Source organism: Falco punctatus, assembly GCF_963210335.1.
Source record: "Falco punctatus genome assembly, chromosome: 4".
In the NCBI taxonomy this organism is placed as follows: domain Eukaryota; kingdom Metazoa; phylum Chordata; class Aves; order Falconiformes; family Falconidae; genus Falco; species Falco punctatus.
The window spans coordinates 10,313,389-10,334,514 of record NC_137583.1 but is presented as its reverse complement, the minus strand read 5'-3'; the positions used below and the strand labels follow the sequence as shown (position 1 = coordinate 10,334,514).

The window sequence follows — 21,126 nt, the reverse complement described above, 5'->3', positions numbered from 1 at the left end:
GAGGATTATGGCTGATTGCAAGGGTTTAAATGAGCACGTTTATAGCTACATGCATAAGTCTATCCACTGTCAAACTGAAAGTTGTAACAGATCCTGTTTACGGTGTATTTACAATTCATAATGATTCTGCTCTGCAGCATGTGTATGTGGCATCACCTGGAAAATGGTGCAAGTTTTAGACATAACACTTTGGAAAGATGTGGACAGAAAAGCAGCAAGATTAATAATAACTCTAGAAAATAGAGCCTATGAAGGAAATTTAAAAGATATAGCTCATGTTGTGTGTAAAGAAGTAAGACTTGATATGAGGTCTCTGAGTGTGTGTGGGAACAATTATGAAGTTGGTACTTGTTCTCTGTATTTGCTAAGGGTACCGCAGGAATAAGTAGGTTTATTTCATAGCAAGTGAGATTTAGGTTAAATATTTTTTGGGAAAACACTTCCTGATTGTAATGTTAACTAAGCAGTAGAACAGAGTATACAATTATATTATAAAATCTGTAATTTCAGACCTTTCAGCATAATCTAGAAAGACCTGCATTGTACGTATTGACCTAGCTTACATGTTGCAATGGTTAGCATTTAATACTTGATTGTTCTTAATGATTCATGTGGGATTTTGGTTTTGGGCTGTTAATAGTATGTGGATAAGAGTAGCACATTAGGGTCACAAGTGCACAATCTGATCTCTTAACTTTGCAGCTCTAGTCCCAGTTTGTATGATCCTTCCATACACTGGAAAACTAGAGAGCTTCCTTTTATTTAAGAAGCTAAGTTATTTCAAAATATTTGCACATATGTTGAAGAAAACCGTACTTTGAAGTTCTTAGGAACATGTGATAAAGGTGAGTGCCTGTAGTGTGAAGCAAGTGACCTGGGGATGTGTTCAAGGGCCTGTATGCACTAGGATTTGCTGTGGAGAATGTGGCTTAAATATACTGAAGCTTAAGACTGGATTGTTAATTGGGATATATATTTTTTGTATAACATTTTTGCAATAGGGAAAGAGATGGTCTGTGATGAATTTATTGCATAGAATGTTTTTAAGATGTTATCTGAAATGCTTTATGCAGTTCTGACTTAAATCATGTTTAAGAAAGGTAAATCAAAATTGCAACGGTCTTGGAAAGTTTATTAAGACTGTCAGAGAAATGAAGAGCTATTCAACTACTGAAAATTAGTTTAACAGATGTTGTACATTGGAATTCTTGGGTTTTATTAAATAGCTTAAGAACTGATTAACTGCCATACTGTTAAATTGGCGTAGTCTTTTTGGATGTACTTAATATGCATATTTGCTGTGGGTATGTGTTTTAGGTTTCATTCACTTGAAAATTTATAGTAGAGAAAATATACTAAATGACACTTTTTTTATGGAACACAAGGGAGATGCATGTTTATGAAGTAAAGTCACACAGATTGTTTAGGGTCTACTAATATTGCTGAGCTCACTTTGAAATCTTCTAAGTTGGATGTAAATTCTGTCTCCTGTTCTATACGCTTTGTTCAAAATGACTGAAGTCTTTATCTCTTCGTCAGTTTTGGTTGAAACTGGGCAACAAGTTTTACAAAAATAAAAGAATTAAGAGTCGCAGGGATATTGACCAGTATCCCATAAGCCTTGTTTCCTGAGAAATCGAGCTAAAGTGTTTGTGTGTGTTTGTTTACGTTGAACCAAAAAATAGATATAGCAACATGTAATTTTAGTAAAAGCAATATTGTGTTTATCTGCAGAAAAAAATCCATTTTGGGTGTAGCCAGTTTATCTATTCTGTGTGAAGCTGAAGAAGAGCACTTGAGGCTGGTAGATCAAAAGCTATATGCAGGATCCTGTCTGTGGTTTTAAAGGTACAGCAGCATAACGATGCTGAAGGCAGGAGACTGGGAGAAAGCAGAGCAGCAGTAGAGTATTAGAACAATGAGGGTTGACTGCTATTTATGCAAATGTAAGCCAATTTAATGCCACGTGGAGACCTAGTTTATGGGAATTGTTTCATTCTGCTGTATGTGGTTCCAGTGCTGTGCACAGTATCAGCAATCCAAGATCTCTTTTACAATGAGAAGCTCTGTTGGATTCTTAAAAAAAACCCCAACAATAAAACCCCCAACCCTCCAATAAATTATATAATAAAAATAATGATAAAGTGTAATTTGAATGAATCTGCATGTCATGAGAAACATTCATTGTGATTTTTGTTGGAAGGAAAAAGAGGTCTTATGTGTTACATACACAGATGTAGTTGTTTTGGAACCACAATCGGTGGTTGACAGCTGTGATTAAATGGTCAACTGCAGCAAGTACTGGTCGCTGCTGTCCAGTGAGAGGAAGTCCCCATGCCTTCAAGTGCACAAAACGTTTAAGGCTAGAGTTAGATCATTAAAATAGCCCGACTTCGATTATTCTTACTTTTACAACTAGACCTATAATAAACTCCCTCGACACAAACGTACAAAGCTGGGAACTGCAACTTCCTCACATCAACTTGGCAAAGGAATCCAGGGATTATTTGTAAACTGACTGATTATGTTATTTGGGGTCACAAAGAACTGGATCTGACAGATCCCAGGTGAAAAGAAGCTGTGTTTGTCAGAACGACAGCAGCTAAATCTAAGTAGTGTATGGACTCTTAAATTGCATCTTAGTTTTTATTCATATGCTGGGTGAATTTAGAATCCTTGGATATTGATTGTGTTAGTTAAAGGCATAATTTATGTAGCAGTCTTCAAGTTCCAACTGAGAAAGGATCATATAATAAAGCCGGCTGTTCAGTCATGTAACAAAGAACTACAGAGAAAGAAAGAAATGTAATTTATCTGAATTTCAGTTAGACTTTATAGTAAACTATGAAAAACTTTCAGCATGTTTAACTCTGCTAGATTCCAATGACTGATACTCTCCCCGTCTTCTGAAAAGGGGAAGGAAGAAGGTTAAATAAAGACAGAATAAATACCAGTCCTCAAACAAAGCTCTGCTGATCCTTGTCCTTACAGCATCCCGTACATGCACACCCATTTCCTGTTGTTAATGCTCAACACATTGAACATAACTTTCATTTCATTGTTCACTTCGGTGTTCATTTTATATTACATTGACCGGAAAATCTTAAATCCATCATGGTAAGCACAGCAGAAATAAAACGTGCTCTCTGTGGTCAGAGAAGGCTGAAAAGGAGCTGCCATTTTGTCTGCAGGTAGGAGCGTCTCTTCAGAAGGGCTTAGATAGGTTCAGTAGCAAAGCCCGAAGTGCCGTAGATGACCTCACCTCCATTTCAGTTTTCTGCTGTGTTGTGACAGACTTAGAGCAGTTTCTTTCATTTGTTTTGCTTGGGACATCACAAACAAGCAAGTTCTGTAACTAACACCAATACACAAAGACCCTGCCAGCAGAACATGTGCAGGGTGGGAAATTGAATCAGCAAAGCTTTGTACCAGGCTTGGTGCAAACTCTGCAATCCGGTCATCTCTGTTTCTCCCTCAAAAGGAATAAAGTTTTGTTTAGATTTTTATGTTTTTTTTTTTTCTTGTGAAAACGAAACCTGTAATGTCTTTGGTATTCTGAACAGTAGAGGGCAGCGGAAATATACATAGAAACTGGTTTTATTATAAAACTAAAGAATTTTTGGTTCTTTTCAGAGCTTAAGCAAGTGCTCTTTGCCAAACAATATAAAGAACTGTGGTATTGGAATGCAGGGTAACAACCGCTGTTATTTTAAAATAAAGTTGTATTAGAATTCAGTATTCTGAAGTTATGGTCCCCAAACCCACGTATGATGATGGAGCATTCAGCTAAAAAAAAAAAAAAAAAAAAAAAAAAAAGGCACTAGGCTCTGGGAAAACTTGCTTTTAGATGTTGTTGTCTTCCCATGCCTTCAAGCTCTTAGAAGTGTCTGGTACGGCCATGGAAGTGACAGGTAACCAGGGAGGAATACTGGTGCTGGTGTGGAGGTGACTGGTAGGCTATGGTAGAGTGACAAGAGGGCTGGCCGTAGAGGGTGACAGAAGATTCATGTATCTCGGAACGAGCTTAAACTAGGGAATGAATTATCACTGTGAAATCGTAATTGGTTAGCTCTGAACCGGGCTTAGAAGGCACACCATATTCAACGGGAAACTCAGATGTTTCCAGCTGGTTATTGCAGACAGAGATGCTTATGTGATTAATACGACGTGGTCTCCTTCTACATGGATGCTTTTTTGGAACTGTGCATTGTATCAGCTGGGCCCAAGTGGGGTGTGGTTTTTTCTTTTTTTTTTTTTTTTTAAATCTGTACTTTTATTTCGTCTTGAGACACTTGAATGTCAGTGCAGTAGCAGTGTAGCAAGATGGAAAATGAGTAATCCTACATGACACTTACTGCATGTTTCAGTGTCACGAGTGTTCTGGCTTGAAGCTGGGTAATGAAACACCACTGCTGCCTCTTCCATTGTGCTTCTGAAGTCTGTGTTGTGATGTTACATCCCACCACCTGAGGCAGGAAATGGTAAATTAGTGATTCTTCAACTAACCTCGAGATAGAAGGTTGTTAATATTTTCCCCTAGTAATTTTATACCCAATTTAAGCTGGATCCAAGGTGTATTTCGTTAACTGAGTGACAACAGCAGGTGAGAAAAATACTGAAGCATTTAGTCAGAATTTCCTCCTGTTGTATAAGGACAACCAAACCGAAATATTTAAATTTTTAGTTTTCTGGCTGTATCATCAATGAGACTTCTAGAAACATTTTAAATTAGTCTGGAGAACTGAAATGTGGCCTATTTCCTTCCTAGTCCAGTTTGTCATTATTTCTTTCATCCTACCTCACTACTGCTTGCATACCTTTTAACGTCTGTTTTGTGCTATTTGTGCCTCATCACTGGGCTCTGTGTCCCAAGGTTAAATCCTCCATACTCTGTGATATAACTGACTGGGAGCTTGATACATTTGAAAAAATTGGATGTGATTTGAAATGGAAACAGTGAAAACTTGAAACAGATCTTATAACACAGGCAACAACAGGTGGAGGTTTTGGAGTCATTAAAGGAATAAATTTGGTCTTGGCAAGAGGTGTTTTTCAGGGCTTTTTTTAAGAGGAGGATCAACATGTTATGGATGGGTGGGGAAGTACTGGCAAACTACAAAGGAAAGAAGGTGAGAAGTGTGGTGTCTTGAGTGTTCTTTTGACTGTACCAGAATGAAAGGGTGCTGAGAATCACTAGTATATATATGTGGATTTTGCTGATAAAAATTATTTCCATGTCAAGAGAATTTATAAGCTAACTGGATTTTTTTTTTTTTGAGTGTTGCTTGAAAAGAGTGTGATTAGAAATAAACATGAAAGTCTGGATTATTGTTGTGATTTGGTGTCTTTATAGAAAGAAAATGATGGTATGTTCCTGCCTTATTCCCAGCTGCTTCAACACTGACTGTGATTCCTAGTGCAGAAGGCCATTATCAGGTTTTTGATATGAAGGTTACTTGTACATTGAGAGAGCTCTTAGCTGGCTAAGGAGATCCTGATTGCTTTTTTAAAAAAAACAAACCCAAGTTTGTAGTAGAGCTGCTTTTCATGCAGATATAGTCTGCCCTTTGGGGTGTTCTTTGAACCTTTTCTGGCCTATGATATTTGACTTTTTGTTAAGTATTTAGTCTGTTTTCTCTCCTCCTTCCATGTGAATCGCTTCTGGATTTTATTTTTGACTATACCTAATCTCTTCATACTGTTTTTCTTTGGTTGGTTTTGGTGTTTAACTCAGTCTGATAGAGATACTGCCCTTTTGGTTGTTCTTGACTGTTGTGTACCATAAACTGGAGAGAAGCATGAAACCCACAGTGAATCCTTTCCTGCCTTTTCCACAACAGTAAAAAAGATCAAAAATTTTGTTGGCTACCTGGTTTTTCTTTTTCTGTATTATTGCAAATTTTATTTTTTGTTTAGTTTAAGGGGTTTTATTTTTTGGTTAAACTTGTATTACATAGGACAGACTTCGTGAAAATGCAGTGTGCGTATCTTAATGAATGAATGTATTCATTGGGTCATTATTCATGACCCAATTTTCTTTCATAAAAGTAGGCAATCAAATGGGAAATCATTCACATATTTTATGTCTCTGACTGTTTTATATGTTTGCATTCATTCATTTTTAGATGTTTTCCTTTGAAAATGCAGTGTGTTGTAATGCTCTATTATGAGAACTGGGACTGAGAGTCCACAATTGCTCTCATTATTGAACTTTGCAAAAAAATATGTAAACTTGCATTTTGCCAACTAGAAATCCTTTTAAAGAAACTTCAAATTATTACTGGTATGGAAAGCTGTTTCTTTAACTTAGACTTAACAATGTTTACCCAAGTATTTTGTAGTTCATTGCGTACTTCCGTCCCCCAAAATCTGAATAGGACATTCAAAAGGAACCATAGTAGAACATGTGATATGTTTGCCTTTTTTTTTTTTTTTTTTTTTTTTTTAAAGGCAGAAAAGGCAGTGGGGGGGAATGTATGTGATATATAAATGTATATATGTATTTGTGTATGCACATATATTTATATATATGTGTGTATACATATATGCACTTCCACCTATTTATACTTATTTAAATCATATTAGAACTCTTTTTTTGTGAAGTTGCTTACTTCCAATTAGCAGTGTTGAAGTGTGCCCATATATATGTTCTGGAAAGACTTAAGTTTTTTAGATATTTTCATATGAAAACAATTCGAAATACAGAATGATTAAATGGGCTTTAATTTTTCTTTATTTTGGACTTTTTGTTTTGGAGGGGTGGAGGAAGTCTGTTTTGGTAGAATGAATGGATCCTCATTTGTTAAATGGATTTCTGTATGATAAAAGGGCTTAAAAAGTAAGTTGTTTTATGTTTGGTTTTGAAATTAGTCTATAACTTAGAAGGTTTAAGGGTTTTATGTGCCTATGCAAATACATTCTCGTGAACTGTTACTTATTTAGATGTGGGCCTGCGTGCAGACCCATTTCTAAGCAACTAGAATGGATGGATAATTTAGCAAAAGCCAGTGATTCTTCTGAGAAGTGTTTCCTTCCTCATCACAGGATGGGCTTTTTTATCAAGCTATTTTTGTGCATCTTTGCATTTCATCTCCCAGGTGGTAAATTATAAATCTGTGAAATTGATAACTAACCCCCTGTGATGGCGAGAGGTTGTTAATTCAGCCTTCCTATAACAATGTCGTATTGCTCTAATTCCTTTAATTAAATCACTGTTTTAACATATAATTGGATATCTTACTTTCTCATCCCCTGCCAGATAGTTATGGAGAACAACTCTTTTCTGCTATGGTAAGATCAGGAGCTGTTCTGTCTCTATAGCTGTGGATGTAACCATAGCCTTTTAAGCAACAGTATCACAAGCAGAGATCAAGATTCAAACCAAATATACATCCAGTCATCGTGGTCTGGGGACTTAGATTTTTAATTTTTTTATTAGTATTCCAAAAGACAAAAAGCCCTAAGTGTGATAGAAAATGTTTTTCAGTCTAAAGGTACACATTCAGATGCATGTAATGCATTAGAAAACACAGGCACATCTCTGTTCAGAATAGATACTTGTTATGGGTATACTTTTTTCATGCAGACATCTACACCTTTTTTAGGTCTAAAAATACTGTACGGAAAAGGGGAGTTATCAAAGTGTTGCAAGCTGTCCTTTTTTCCCAGCAAGGCAAACAGCTTCATAACATTTTTCAATTTAGTTTCAAGTACATACAAATTTTGATAAAGAAATACTCTGCAGTGAGTTAGTGGGTGGCATTTTTCCATTGCTCGTAGACCAATATGGAGTAATCGCAGTATTTTGTATTTAATGTATTTCATGTAATGTTGCAGTGTGGCATTACTCATAAATAATATACAGTGGAGATGAGTGATCATGTCTAGTGTAAGGATAGCGTGCTACCTTTTACATGGGTTATTTTTAATATTATTACTCTGAATTTAAAATAGAGATGGGTTCTAATTGGATAGTTCAGTTTAAAATTTCAGGAATATTCAGATTAATAGCTTTAGCGTGCTTCCCAAGAATCAAGATAGGGAACAGTAATGGTCATGTCTTAAAAATTATCCCTGTTTCATAGTATTCATAATATGTTGGGGCTTCTTATGGGATTTTAATGAAAATAAAACTTGATACAATCTCCAGCTTGGTTCCATTAAAACAACACTCATATGCAGTATATTAGAATGTGATTATGTATTACACACGTAAGGAACATAACTTGTGTATATAACTCGGGCATGCTCAGGTATCAGTAAGGGCCTCAACTTTTCTGTCCTTTGACATGTTTGTGGTTAAATCTTCTGCGGTTTTCAGTAAGATCTCTGCATGGGTATACTCATGGACTTTAATTAGTGTATATAATCTTAATATAGCACACTCAGGATGGGCTTTCCTTCTCCCTATTGTGCATGCTTCTTCAATCCATATAGTCTAAAAAAAAAAAAGCTATTAAATTGTATTAAAACTGGTGATTGCTGCAGCCATAGATAATTGTAAGAGATATTAACAGGAACTAGGAATACTTCATGTGCAAGGTAATAAAATGCAATCAGGAAATCAGTCCTTTCTAGTGCTATGCCTGGGCCAGTGCAGGTGTCATGTTGAATAAAGATTCACATGTTTTTCAGCTTGACATAGTCATATGTGGCAATATAAGCTGGTATGAAAAACCTACTAGAATACAATATGATGCAGTTAGGATTTGTTTGATACATTTATTTGTCATTCAAGCAAAGTGTGCAATAGATATTTGAACCTCTCAAAGCACTGCTTACTTAAATTCTCTCAGGAACTTCAACTTCTTCATTAATATGCTACTTAACTCCTTTCAGTGTTTGAGCTATAAATTCATCTTATCGTCAAAGATCCTTGGCTTTTCAGTGAAACTTATTCCGCTATGAACACATGCAATACATACCATGCTTAGTCACATGACTTCTTCTGGGTTCATCCTAAAGCCGTTACATTGAACTTCTAGGATCTTTTGTGAAAGGAATACACACAAAATTGAGATCAAAATGGAGTGAAGCTTGTAGTGCTTGATGTGCCATGTGATTTAAAACATAAAATGAAGAGTAGCATTTAAGGGGTGATTTTCTGGAACATGAGAGATTCAGAGGTCAGCTGTGTTGTGCTATGGCAACCGAGACAGGACTTGTGACTCCTTTGGGTAAAAAGATCCTCACAAAGAGCAGGGATTAATGTAATGAGCACCTTATGCTCCCTGCACAATATCCACTGCAATCTTTGCTTCTAATCCACTTATTATGGGGAAAGAAATGTATTTGGTAGCTTAATTATTGGAAACTAATTTTTTTGCCATGGTGTTGCCCTCCTCCCCCCCCCCCCCCCCCAACAGCCCTTGAAAGTCGTAGAAAATTTTAAACATTAATCTTGCCTGCAGTGGTTGGTGATGTTTAAAAATTTCTGTATGAGATTACTTGTCTTGCATAGCCACTGAGACAAGCTTCCAGAGAACATTAGTAGTCTAATACTTACAAACTTCCAGAGAACAATAATAGTATAGTATGCATGTAGTTGGTAGATTCTTTTGTGTGTGTGTATGTGTTACTTTTCAGTAAGTAGAAGATCTAAAATAAAGTAAGGAGTGATCTTTTTATGAGCTTAGTAAAGTATGAGGTGGAGCGAGGGATCTGCTTTGTGGAGGCTGTCCCAGACTCATTCAATATGTAATTGTTTTTCTTACAATTTACCTGTTTTTTCATCCCTTCTAGTGTGTAGTTTCAACACCTACTGTTTAATTTCAAAACAGCATGAAATAAAAATTTCTGGGTTCTATGGTAGGTATTCCTTATCTTTGTTTACCAAAGAAAAAACAGTTCTCGGAAGCCGTATACTTGACCTAGTAGATGCAGCGGTTGTTTCACTGGCTTGATGGAATAAAACCTCCAAGGTCTGGAAGAGCTAGAAGCATGGGTATGGTCGAGGGAGCGCATTTTTTATATAGAATTTTTCAAAAAAAAGTAAGAAGTACCTGCACAATGTGCAGCTTCTGCCTTATAGCTGAGCTTTCATCATCTTGTAAGATAGGAGCTCTGTATGGCACCTGTGTGAGGTTTTTTGTTCTTTAAATTGCTTATCTTGGACTTCTGTAGACTGGAAGCTGAATCCCAGCTGCTGTTATGTGTGAACGCTTATCTTTAGTTGGCAGTGGAAGACAACACAGCTGGATAAATAAGGATCATGTATTCTGTGACTTCTCTTGTTCCCTAAATCTTCCCAGTGTGGTAGAAAATGCAGAGCTCTGTTAAATGACATTTCATACTTATTTGAAGGGCGTGAAGATTAATCTTGTGGTGAACCTGTGAAATGATGAGTGGGGGGCTTGCCATTCTCCAAAACAAAACCTGGATATAGAGCAGAATGCAAACACTGATGTGTACAGTGAAATCCAAAAATATGTTAATTTAATTCCTGCAGTACATTTCACCTATTATCCTCACTATGTAATATTGACTCTCTGGGAATAGTACTTGATTGCTGAATGTATGTTTTGAAAAATCTAAGTATAGGCTTTTGACACAAAATATGAGTTTCTCCTCCTGACAGTCTCATTAGTTAGAAAAGTTCATATCAAGTGCCAAAGTTCAATTTACAATATGCAATGTTTACTTGTGCTTTTAGTTAGAAATAAGTTTCTTAATTGAAGTGAACATAATGCTGTATGAGTAGAAAAAGGAACAGATTTTAATTTACTAATGTGCTAATATGTAACTTTTCAACTTGTGAAAATAAGAGTTTATATTCACATGCATGGTGATTATAATGATGAGAGAAAATAATTAACTATACACATATATGTATGTGTATTGCTTCTTTATATATACCTGTTTCAGGATCAAGCTCTTGTGGTAGCTGCTCTTCATCAAAACTGAGCTTTTCTTTTAATTTTGTTTTATAGAAAAAACGAAAACAGAGTACTCAAGATGAAGATACAATCAGTATCTGCAGCCTGGATACAAGTGTGAGTAATTTCATTTTCCTTTTTGCCTTCCCTTCACACCCCCTTGAACTGAAATGTGGCTGTTGTGGGTACTCTGAAACAAACCCCTTCATCTGTTCAGCTGTGTTGTTTTCATACATTGCATGAATAACTTGTTCTGCTTATTACTAAAATATTACACTTCATGTATTACTGCATTCATTTTTCTGTAGTAAAATATTGAAAGAGAAAAATAAAAAGCCAGGATAACAGTTTCTTGTAAAACAGTGAATCTTTTATAAGGAGATAATTATCAGGATAAAAGGGTATTGTGAATGCCAGACTTAGAGACAGACCTTTCTCCCATTGCATGGCTGTATAAGAAATTTTATTTCGGTTATGTCAGTGGTGGTTAATGCTGATGTTGTGAAACTGTGTGATGTGATATTAATACAATTGGGACCTACGTGTGTCGCTGCTGAAGTGATGCATGTATCACGTATCATGCACTTCAGATGTGAAGACTACATCAGAAAACATGTTTTATAAAAAATACGCAACTTATAATGTGTATTTTTTGGTACAAGTAGGCTGTTCCTGACTGAATTTTTTAATTGTCTCTGGAAGTAAAGGTGAAATATTGGCTTGTTTTATTATTTTTTTTAAAATTACTACAGTGGTTGATGTCTGCTTCCTTTAAAAATAAGCTATAAGGAAGAAACTGTTGATTTTGGTGGATGTTGATTCAAAGTATTAATGAGTGTAATTATGCAGTAAAGTGCAATATTAATTTTCCATGTAAAGTTGTGGCATGAGGGTACAGTTGCATTTATCATTTCAAATCCATGGAATTACAATAGATGTAGGAATATTTACGGTTCCTTCTGTTCAGTGTTAGTATCATTTTCAGTGTTTTGTTTACAGTCAGCTGTTGAACCCGTTTTCCCTTTCAGTAGACCTCTTATGTAGTACAGGCAGAAAAAGTTAAAAAACAGAGACTAAAAGCTGCTTGTTTTAACAGGTGGGTTTTTTTATTTTATTTATTAACATGTGCCAAACCTAGTGCTGTGGTTTCTTTAATGATCAGATCTTAATTTTGCTTTTGAAGTATTACCTGTTCTTTGAAGAAGCAATTACATTAAGGGTTTACCTGCCTGGATGGCTGCAGACAAATGCGAGCTCTTGTAGGCACTTTGAGTGGGCTGGGTAGAATCCAGAACTATTTTGGAGATCATAAACCCACAGTAGCCTGACCTTCTCTGTTATCTAATACTTTAATGTTAGTTAATCACGTTAGACTTTACAGTGAGCCCAACTTCAAAGAACTGTTATTCCTTTAAAGGAGTTTTAAAGGAATTGTTATTCTTCAGGGATTTGAAGATTCAAAATTGTTGACTATTTATTCTGGACTAATGGATAACATTTTAGATTACTTACTCTGACCTAGGATGGAAAATGTTGGTTTTAACTGTTTTCATGTTTCCATAAAGAGTATGTATTTTATTCTTGTATAATTAAGACAATTATGTAAAATTCTCTTGTGTAGAAGCTGTTACACTGCTGTAGAAATACTTGAATGTGTATTGAGTATGAGTCTAACAGCTAAAGGTTTAAATACTGCTTAAAAGGTACGGTTCCTGTTAACAGGTGAATTCTTAGAGGGAGGTGATCTGAGGACTTCAGAATTATGCAGGTCAGCAGGGTGGAGAATATCCCACGAGGGTGTAATGGGCAGTGGTGTGCGGTGTATCTTGAAGAATGGTCAGTTTATTTAAATGGACAATTTATATAAATACTAGTTGATTTATCTTTTCTGCTTGAGGTAGCCTCAAGTCTGTCACCACTTTTTTCTGTTACCAGAAAGTACTGCTTATCTTACGCTGTACAGCCGGCCAGAATATACTGTGTCTTGTGTCACTGGAACTTACTTTGCCCTGAATTCTTCTACATTATATTACTACAGTTTCCTATTCAGCATGTGATACTGATAATTGGTGTTAAGTCTAGTTTGCCTCTGGCTGTGACAGAAGACTTAAACTGTTAGGGTAACTTCCTTTGAGAGGGAAGGTGCCTTTGGTTTGGAAAATTAGCCTGGTATGTGACCTCAGAACACCATCACCCCACCCCTGTTTTTTAAGAGGTAATGGTTCAAGTGTGCCCATCGGAACTTGGTGCTGTTGACATTAGAACAAGTTGGGCAGGAAGAATTATGCATTTTCTAATGACTCGTGTTCCTGCCAGTTAGATTATGATCCTCCTGGTAAAGGAGGACTATTGCCTTTGTGAGCCTTCTGGATGTGGTAAATAAACTTTGGTTTTCCTTTCACATCATATTTTGCTGATGGATAATTGTAAAGATGGTGCTGAGTATGCATCTAGATGGAAAACCTGCTCCTTAAGTTCCAAGTGTCTCATGTCATTAGAAAATATTAGAGCCTTTTAACTGTACTGTGGAATGTTGTAGCATGAAATGGAATCCAGCAGTTCATGGGTAAATACCTGTAGAAGCATTTTGTTCTGTGCAAGCACTTAAAAAGCAACAGAAAAGAGAGACATGCTAGAAGATGTTATTTATATTGGGGAGATGTGTCTTTTGGGGTTTGCCTTTAGAGAGCCATAATTGACATTCCAACAATTAGATTTTATTACAGTACAGAGTTGGTTGTCTTTTGTTCTCATGTTTGTGAAGGCCAATTTCAAAAAGAATTGATTCATACCTCATAGAAACCAAGTGTAGTGGTGTTATGCAAAATAGCCTTCTTACTGTGTTGCTCCCCACTATTCATGTGCAAAGTAACTTATGCCCAAAAAATGGGGTGTGAGTGGGGCACGATGTGGTGTGGTGCAGGGCAGGGTAAGAGAAGTAATCTCAAAAGTTTGGAACAGTTCCATATAAGAAACAGTCAAATACATTGAAACTTACATAAACTGAAATTAAATATACTGGGGAGGAAAAAATGGTGGATGGCTATTCTATAAAAATACAATCAATGTAAGGTTATTCATTCTCTTGTGATTAAGGGCACAAAATTAAACTCTTTGTAAATTTGTACCAAACCAGAAGGGATACTGCTTCAGCTAGCAGGCACTGGCAGAATTCTGGCACAGATGTTCTGGATATCAGAGGTTTGCAGGAGTTCAAAGAGCAGACTGGACAAATTAATGGAAGAAGAATCCATCAAGAGCTATTAGACTGTCTGAAACCATCCATCTGAAGAAATCCTTGAACTTGCATATTTCTGGAGTCTGGGAGAGTAAACTATGCGTGTATCACTAGGTGTTTACTCTGCTTTCACGCACTTGCCTGGGCAGCTGTTTTTTACCATTGTTGAAGACATAGTGTTGGCCTCAAAGATCCATCATTAACCTGAGTCATGGCTGTTCTGAGATGAGTTAAATTAGCCCAATACACTACTTTATTTTTATTTATTTTGTTTTCTTCCAAGCAGTAACAGTTTGAAATGACGTAGCGAGGGCTCTACACTTAGTGTAGCCTTTGGATGGTAGCATGATGTAAATAAGTATTTGTTGAGGTTCCTTTGTGTAGCAGCTCTTACATCTTTGAAAAGTTGTGCTAAATTGCTTGTATGTATATTCTCAATGAAAGCATTTATTTTCCAGGGCAGTGGCTAGGAATATCAAAATCTAAATGCATGTGTTCCCTATTATAAATTTAGATTCTAACTGGGATAATTATATATTGTTAAGTTTTTACAGGTAATAAATCTATCAGAGTCTGTAATAAAATAAATAGCATATGTATTTAACAGATAAGCAGATTAGACTTTCCTGTGCAGCATACTTCCTGGTTTACATAATTAGCTGAATGGCTTCTGTTCAATTCTTCCAGCTCATTTCTCTGCTGATGTAAGGAAGCACTGTTGATCGCATGCTGCAGTCGTTGCTGCATTGGCCTCACGGGCATCACCTCAGGGGTATGCCTCTTTCTTGTGCTTGCCAATGGAAAGATCTGGCTATTCTCACTCTGTCTAAAGATTCCAATTTGTTTAAATGCACCTGTTTACCACCTTTGTCCAGGAGAAGGTAGGGGATGGCACAGAAAGTGGGTATTAAATACTTAAAGACTAAATTGCTTCATACTTTGGAAAGCAACATACCTATGGGTCTCCTGCCATTTTACATCATCACCTGTCTACAATACTTTTATAAAAAATTGATCTTAATTTTTAAAAATGACTGACCATTGCCAGACATACCTGTCTTTTCCAGGGGGATCAGTCATAAAGGCAGAATTTCCTTTTGCAGGAGGTGCTGGTTGGAGCTTTGCTGACTTAGGACAAGGTGGTAACCTAAGCATGTTAAATGGTCTTTGTATTTGTTTAGTGATCTGGACTGGTATTGATGCTTCAGGAGTTGATAAACTGGCTTATTAAACTGAACTGGTTGGTCCTGGCGTGTTTTATTGCCAGCTTAAAGAAGTGGATTTGTAGATCCCCTCAATGTCAAATAGTTTATGATAACTTGTGACAGATGTGGACAGCAGACTGTGAGGGCTGAGTGCATGAACATGCAAGGCCACTGCAGTCTGAAGTCTATTTTTAAAGGAAAATGTACGTATTATCTGCTGTGCTTTTGTTTGTCTTGGCCTCCACCAGAAGGCTTAACTCGTATTCAGTCTACACAGTTAACTCAGCCTGTGTGTTTCATGCTTCTGCTCTTACAATGGTGATAATGTTCTAGATTGGCATAGGCATATTGATTTTCAGACATTATATAATCAACATAGCTTACATAAACTTCAGATTTTTATAGATGTCCCTTTAAAGCTGAGACAGCTTTCACGATCATAGAGGGCTAAGTACATTTTTGTGTTTAAAACACCCTCCTAGAGCTCTACAATTCTTTCTATTCTTCCTTGTGCAGACATTGTCTTTCATTACTTAATTTCTGAGCTGATTGGAGATTCTTTCTGCCTGTGCTTTTACCCCTTGTTGCTGCTGCCACTTTTGTTCTTTTCTGATACCCAGACTTTGAAGTGTGGGTCTTCACTCTATGCAACCTCCTTCTGAGCCTGGTGGAGCGGTGTGTAAGGTTTTGTGCTACTCAGTTGGGGTCAGGTAACTATGTTCTGTACCTTTCTTGGAAACAAGATACTTGTTTATTAAGTTTCTGTAGGCCAAATACCCTTTGGGAATTTTGAGCTATTAAATATAGTTAGTGTAGTCACACTGAGCAAAATGGTGATGGATGCTTTTATCTGGAGATTTTTATGTAGAGCACTCATCAAGGTAGTTAAAAGCAATGTATTTTTAATGGCTATTGCATAAGGGGTAACTGCAAAGTAGTTGAAATCTTGTAATGGTGATAGATGATACTATGTCTCTACTGAGTCTCGACTCAATCAAAAGTAACGCAGGAGGTATCCAGAGAAAAAAATGGGAAAACGTAATACAAAACTTGTACTTTTCAGAATAAAATTATACTTACTTAAGCAAAATCCTGTTCAGAAGAAGAAACAGGCTGATGGTGTGCAGTGCTTCTCTGTAATCAGTTGTATGCAAAAATTTATTGCAAAGTCATGGAAGTTGCTTTTGTTTTCTTGTTATATTGAGGAGGAACATATAAGAGATACATGATGAACTAGGCAAGTGAAACACTTCCATAAAGAAGGTAAAATTCCATATTGAAAGCCTCAGAAGAGTTATTTATTTTGGTTATATAGAATAGTTACTGTTACCTAAAATAAAACTTCGAAATGGTCATTTATTAGTGCATTCTGAACTGGAGGAGCCTTACTGCTGACCTGTCTACTTGCAAGTTAATCAGATGCACCCCAATATAAAATACAAACAAAAAGTTACCCTGACTTAAGCTACATTTGCACATGCTAGATCAGAGTTAATTAATTTTGATTGCTTTTAGTCCTGAGTGCTCATTTGTTATGTATTTGAGAGTCAATGTAACAGAAACATTCTTTGGCCTAATTAAACTTAATTATAAACTCAATAATATTTTATTGCTAAGGTATGGTGAGCTAGCTTTGGAAAGCTTAGATAGGATTACTTCTGCATCAGCTTATCAGAGTTGAGATAATTAAAATATATATTGTATCTGGGTCCTTTTATTTCTATAAACTCTGGTCTGTTGCATGTTCTTAGTATAAAAGGCCTTCAGCTTTTCCAGTAAGAGGTATACAATATGTCTGAATTATGCATGACTTTTTAATATTGCTCTATTGCATAGGCGGTCAGTGCTCCATCTGGATTCAGACTTCATTATAAAGTGACTGTTCTTAATCCATTATTAATCCATCATATGGTTGTTATAGACTAGACACTGTCTGCTGCTGGTATTATTTGGAGTAGTGTGATATCATTTATCTTATGGCTATGTTTTGTTATTCTTTTGGTATTTCTCATTAAACGAGGCCTACAAGTGCTCTATTGGAAAAATGTATGAACTGCTGGTTATGCTGCTTTCTTGTTTTTTTTCCTGCATTCTGGAATGATCTCAGACTTCCCTTGTAGTGTTGCGATATAGTTACTCTTTATTTACGTCAACAGTTTCTCAGAATATGGCTAATTGTTCCAGTAAGTCTCACAGATTATTGTGGTGAAGCTAGCAAATGTGTGACAAAGCTAGACATCTTCAGTACAAATCTGTCTATACAGATATGCCAAATCCTTTGGAAACATGGGCTAAACTGCCTTAAAACATACTTGTGCAACTGGGAACTGAGTGAGAAAACGGTCTCTTGTATGAATTCACCCAATTTCTAGAACTTAAAGCTAATAGATAGATATCTTCAATGAAATATGGTCGTCGAAACTAGCATCTATTTATCTGCTCCTGTTTAAATTCATGTACAAGACACAGTTTGAATACAACATCCTTTCCTGCAGTACAGGGAATCCACTTGACCTCAGGGAATTTGTTCCCTTGTATTTTTTTTTTTTCTTTTCAGACATTGGACATGGAAGAAAAAATACTTTGAATTAATACATATAGCAAATTCAGTACAAGTCTGCCCATATGCAAGACTATTAAGTGATCCTGTATGTGTTAAGGGTTCCAAAAGAGGGTTTTTTATCTTGATGTGTAATGTTCAGATTGTCTTAGTAGTTCTAATGTGCTATTTCATACAAAACAAGGTCATTTTACAGACAAAAAAGAAAGAGTATCTGAATAAGGAATAGCTGTTCTTTAAGTGGAGTCTATAATTGAAAAATTGGGATCAGAGCAGGAAAATACAGTTTAGGAAGTTAGGCTATGGTCATCTTGTCTTTGGCAAACTAATAAAGCCTTAGGAAAACAAATATTATCGCCAGTGGGTCTCTAATTTTCTATTTTATAGAAAAGAAGTAGTGTATATGAACAAGCAGCGTTTATAATAGTAATTTATATATTTAATATATAAATATATTTTAAATATATTTATGCCAACATGTTAAAAAATTATGAACTAGATGAAAAAGAAAAATGTCAGTCCTTCTGAATACCATGTTAAAGGAATTGTATATTCTTTTTTAGGAAATGTGACCAGAATGAGCATTGTGTTCTGGCAGAATTACTGAAGCTGTTGCTGTATCAGCAGTAAGTTTAATGTAGGCAAAGTATTTACAGGCAAAATCGTGGGGGAGCAGAGCCTTTCAGACAGTATTTAAATGGAGTTTCTGTAGAAGATATAAAAAAATGTGCAAATTATATTTTTTTCAGGGAAACAGAAACTGCTTATGTCTGCATTAACACACATAGATCTATCAGGGTCTGTACTTGGTCTTTGGTGCTTTGGTGGTAGGATTCATCTTGGCTACCCTTTGGCAGCTGTAGCTGTGAGTTAGTTGTCTAAGATTTCCGTGATACTTTAGAGATTTGGATCTTGTTTTGATGAGAACGTATAAGAGAAACCAGCTGAATCTTGCCTTGATATTGTCTGTCTGAAATCTGTTTTGCGGCAAAGGGAAGATACTCCAGTAGAGACTGGAAGGAAAATACAGGTACAGGCTCTAGGGAGGTTGTTGGGACATGTGTGTCTTGTGCAAGAATGCATAAACTGGTGTGCTTCTGAGCTCATGGCACAGCTGCAGGGCTTCTTGTATCCTTCCCTAGCATTCCCTTTTCTAGTTCTTTTTCTCTCTCCTTCAGGTTATTGGCATGGATGCCCTTCGGAATAGAATAGACTAGACCATTTCAGTTGGAAAGGACCTACAACGATCTAGTCTAACTGCCTGACCAGCTCAGGGCTGACCAAGTTGAAGCATGTTATTAAGGGCATTGACCAAAAGCCTCGAACACTGACAGGCCTGGGGCATTGACCACCTCTCCAGGAAACCTGATGCAGTGTTTGACTCACCCTCTTGGTAAAGAAATGCTTCCTAATGTCCAGCCTAAACCTTCCCTGGGACGCCTTTGAACCATTCCCGCGTGTCCCATCACTGGATACCAGGGAGAAGTACTCAGCACCTCTCCCCGCACTTGCCCTCCTCAGGAATCTGTGGAGAGCAACATGTAGAGGTTGCCCCTCAGCCTCCTTTTCTCCAAACTAGACAAACCGAAGTCCTTAGCTGTTCCTCACAGGACTCAAGGTGAGGCTGCACCAACACTGAACACAGCGGGATAATCTCCTCTTTTGACTGGCAGGTGATGCTGTGTTCGATGCACCCCAGGATGCGGTTTGCCCTCTTGGCTGCCAGGGCACCCTGCTGACCGGTACTGAGCCTGCTGCTGACCAGCACCCCAGATCCCTTTCTGCAGGGCTGCTCCCCACCCGCTCCTCTCCCAGCACTGCTCTATCTGTGTGTACACAGCTAATAATGGTGGAATCGATCTAGCTGAACGTTTGTCTGGTCCTGCTTCACAAGAGATCAATAAGTAATAGGCAGAGTTAGTGAAACCATGTGCAAAATAAGGGAAGACCTTAAGGGATTCCTTTGTCAAAGTACGCAAGCTTAGAGTTTGGCTGCCTGTTAAGTGTTTGAATGGTATTACTGAAATAACCACTGGAAGTCAGAGGAGCTACTTTAGATGCTTGAAGGTAGATAAAGCCTGTTCAGGTGTGTCTTACTGAATTGTGGTGTGATCTGTAGAATTTAAATTCCATGTGTCTTGTAAAATCTTTGCAAGATTTCAAGATGTGTTATTACAAGATGATCTCTGAAGAGATACAGCTAAACAAAAGGAAGCGTGTCTACTTGTTATTTATGATCTTGACTAAAAAAGGGAGTTAAGACTGAAGTTATTGTACTGTTAAGACATGTAACAGTAGAGGAAAAAGCAGTAACACAAATTCTGGGATGATGGATATGTGTATAAAGATACAATAAACAGCAAAAATTAATTAGAAATGCCTCTGTGTGTGTGTGATGGGAGTAAATTCAATTTATTTTTTGTGCCTTTTCCTTTGTTTCGTGATTCTTTCTTTGTGCAGTTCTTGGCATTCTGCAGTCCTCGAGGATGAAATAAAGTAAGATGTTGTGGGGAACTCATTGGTTCCTAAAAGTGATTTTTCTTCTTTTTTATTATTTTTTTTTTTTCTGATGAGGCATGCCCAGTATCATTTTTCCTAAACTGAAATAAGGATAACTGTTGAGCAAGACAGATGTTGTGAAACCCCTTACAGGAATACAGGGATGCTTTTCGGATATTACAAAGTTATTGCTTATACTTTTGCTATGTATTTTAATTGTTGATCAAATCTTAAATTGTGGTAAAGCCTTGGGAGCTGTGGAGAACTTGTGGTACAAAACTGGAAATCGATGATACCAATTCTTACATTTAGTGTTTTTTGGTGAGATCAACCATGGTCATGCAATTTTTTTTTCTTCCCTTGACTGTAATGACAAAAGAGAAGACCATGAGCTAAGGTTTTGCCTGCAAATCAGGACTGTTTCATCCAAAAAATCCATTCAGTCTGTATGCTAAAGCAAGCTCCAAACTGAAAAATGAGAAAAAAAGAGAACTTTATCTTCAAGAGATCCAAAGAAATTGTTATTTTTATGACATCTGAATATTTATATCTCTGATTCAGTTGAAAGTAGTATATGTAAGTCTCTGATAGATTGAAGATAATTAGTTTGGATAGGAATAGTAGTATATGTTAGGTTCAGTTCAGTCTGGCTTCAGTTTGTTGACTGAGGGTCCTAAAGGAACCTTGTAACTTGCACTGAACTTGTGGCAGGTACGTACAAGCCCGCTTGGCCACACCTGCATAAACTGC

The 21,126-nt window shown here is 36.8% G+C and overlaps 1 protein-coding gene across 4 annotated transcripts in view; it reads left to right on the top strand.

Moving 5' to 3' along the window:
* ARHGEF3 (Rho guanine nucleotide exchange factor 3) overlaps positions 1-21,126 on the top strand; it is a 156,926-nt gene that overhangs the window by 66,809 nt on the left and 68,991 nt on the right. For all 4 annotated transcript variants that reach the window (XM_080385015.1, XM_080385013.1, XM_080385014.1 and 1 more), the window contains one exon: positions 10,929-10,991. In XM_080385015.1, the coding sequence (XP_080241141.1) occupies positions 10,929-10,991 (63 nt within the window). The remainder of the gene's footprint in view (positions 1-10,928; positions 10,992-21,126) is intronic.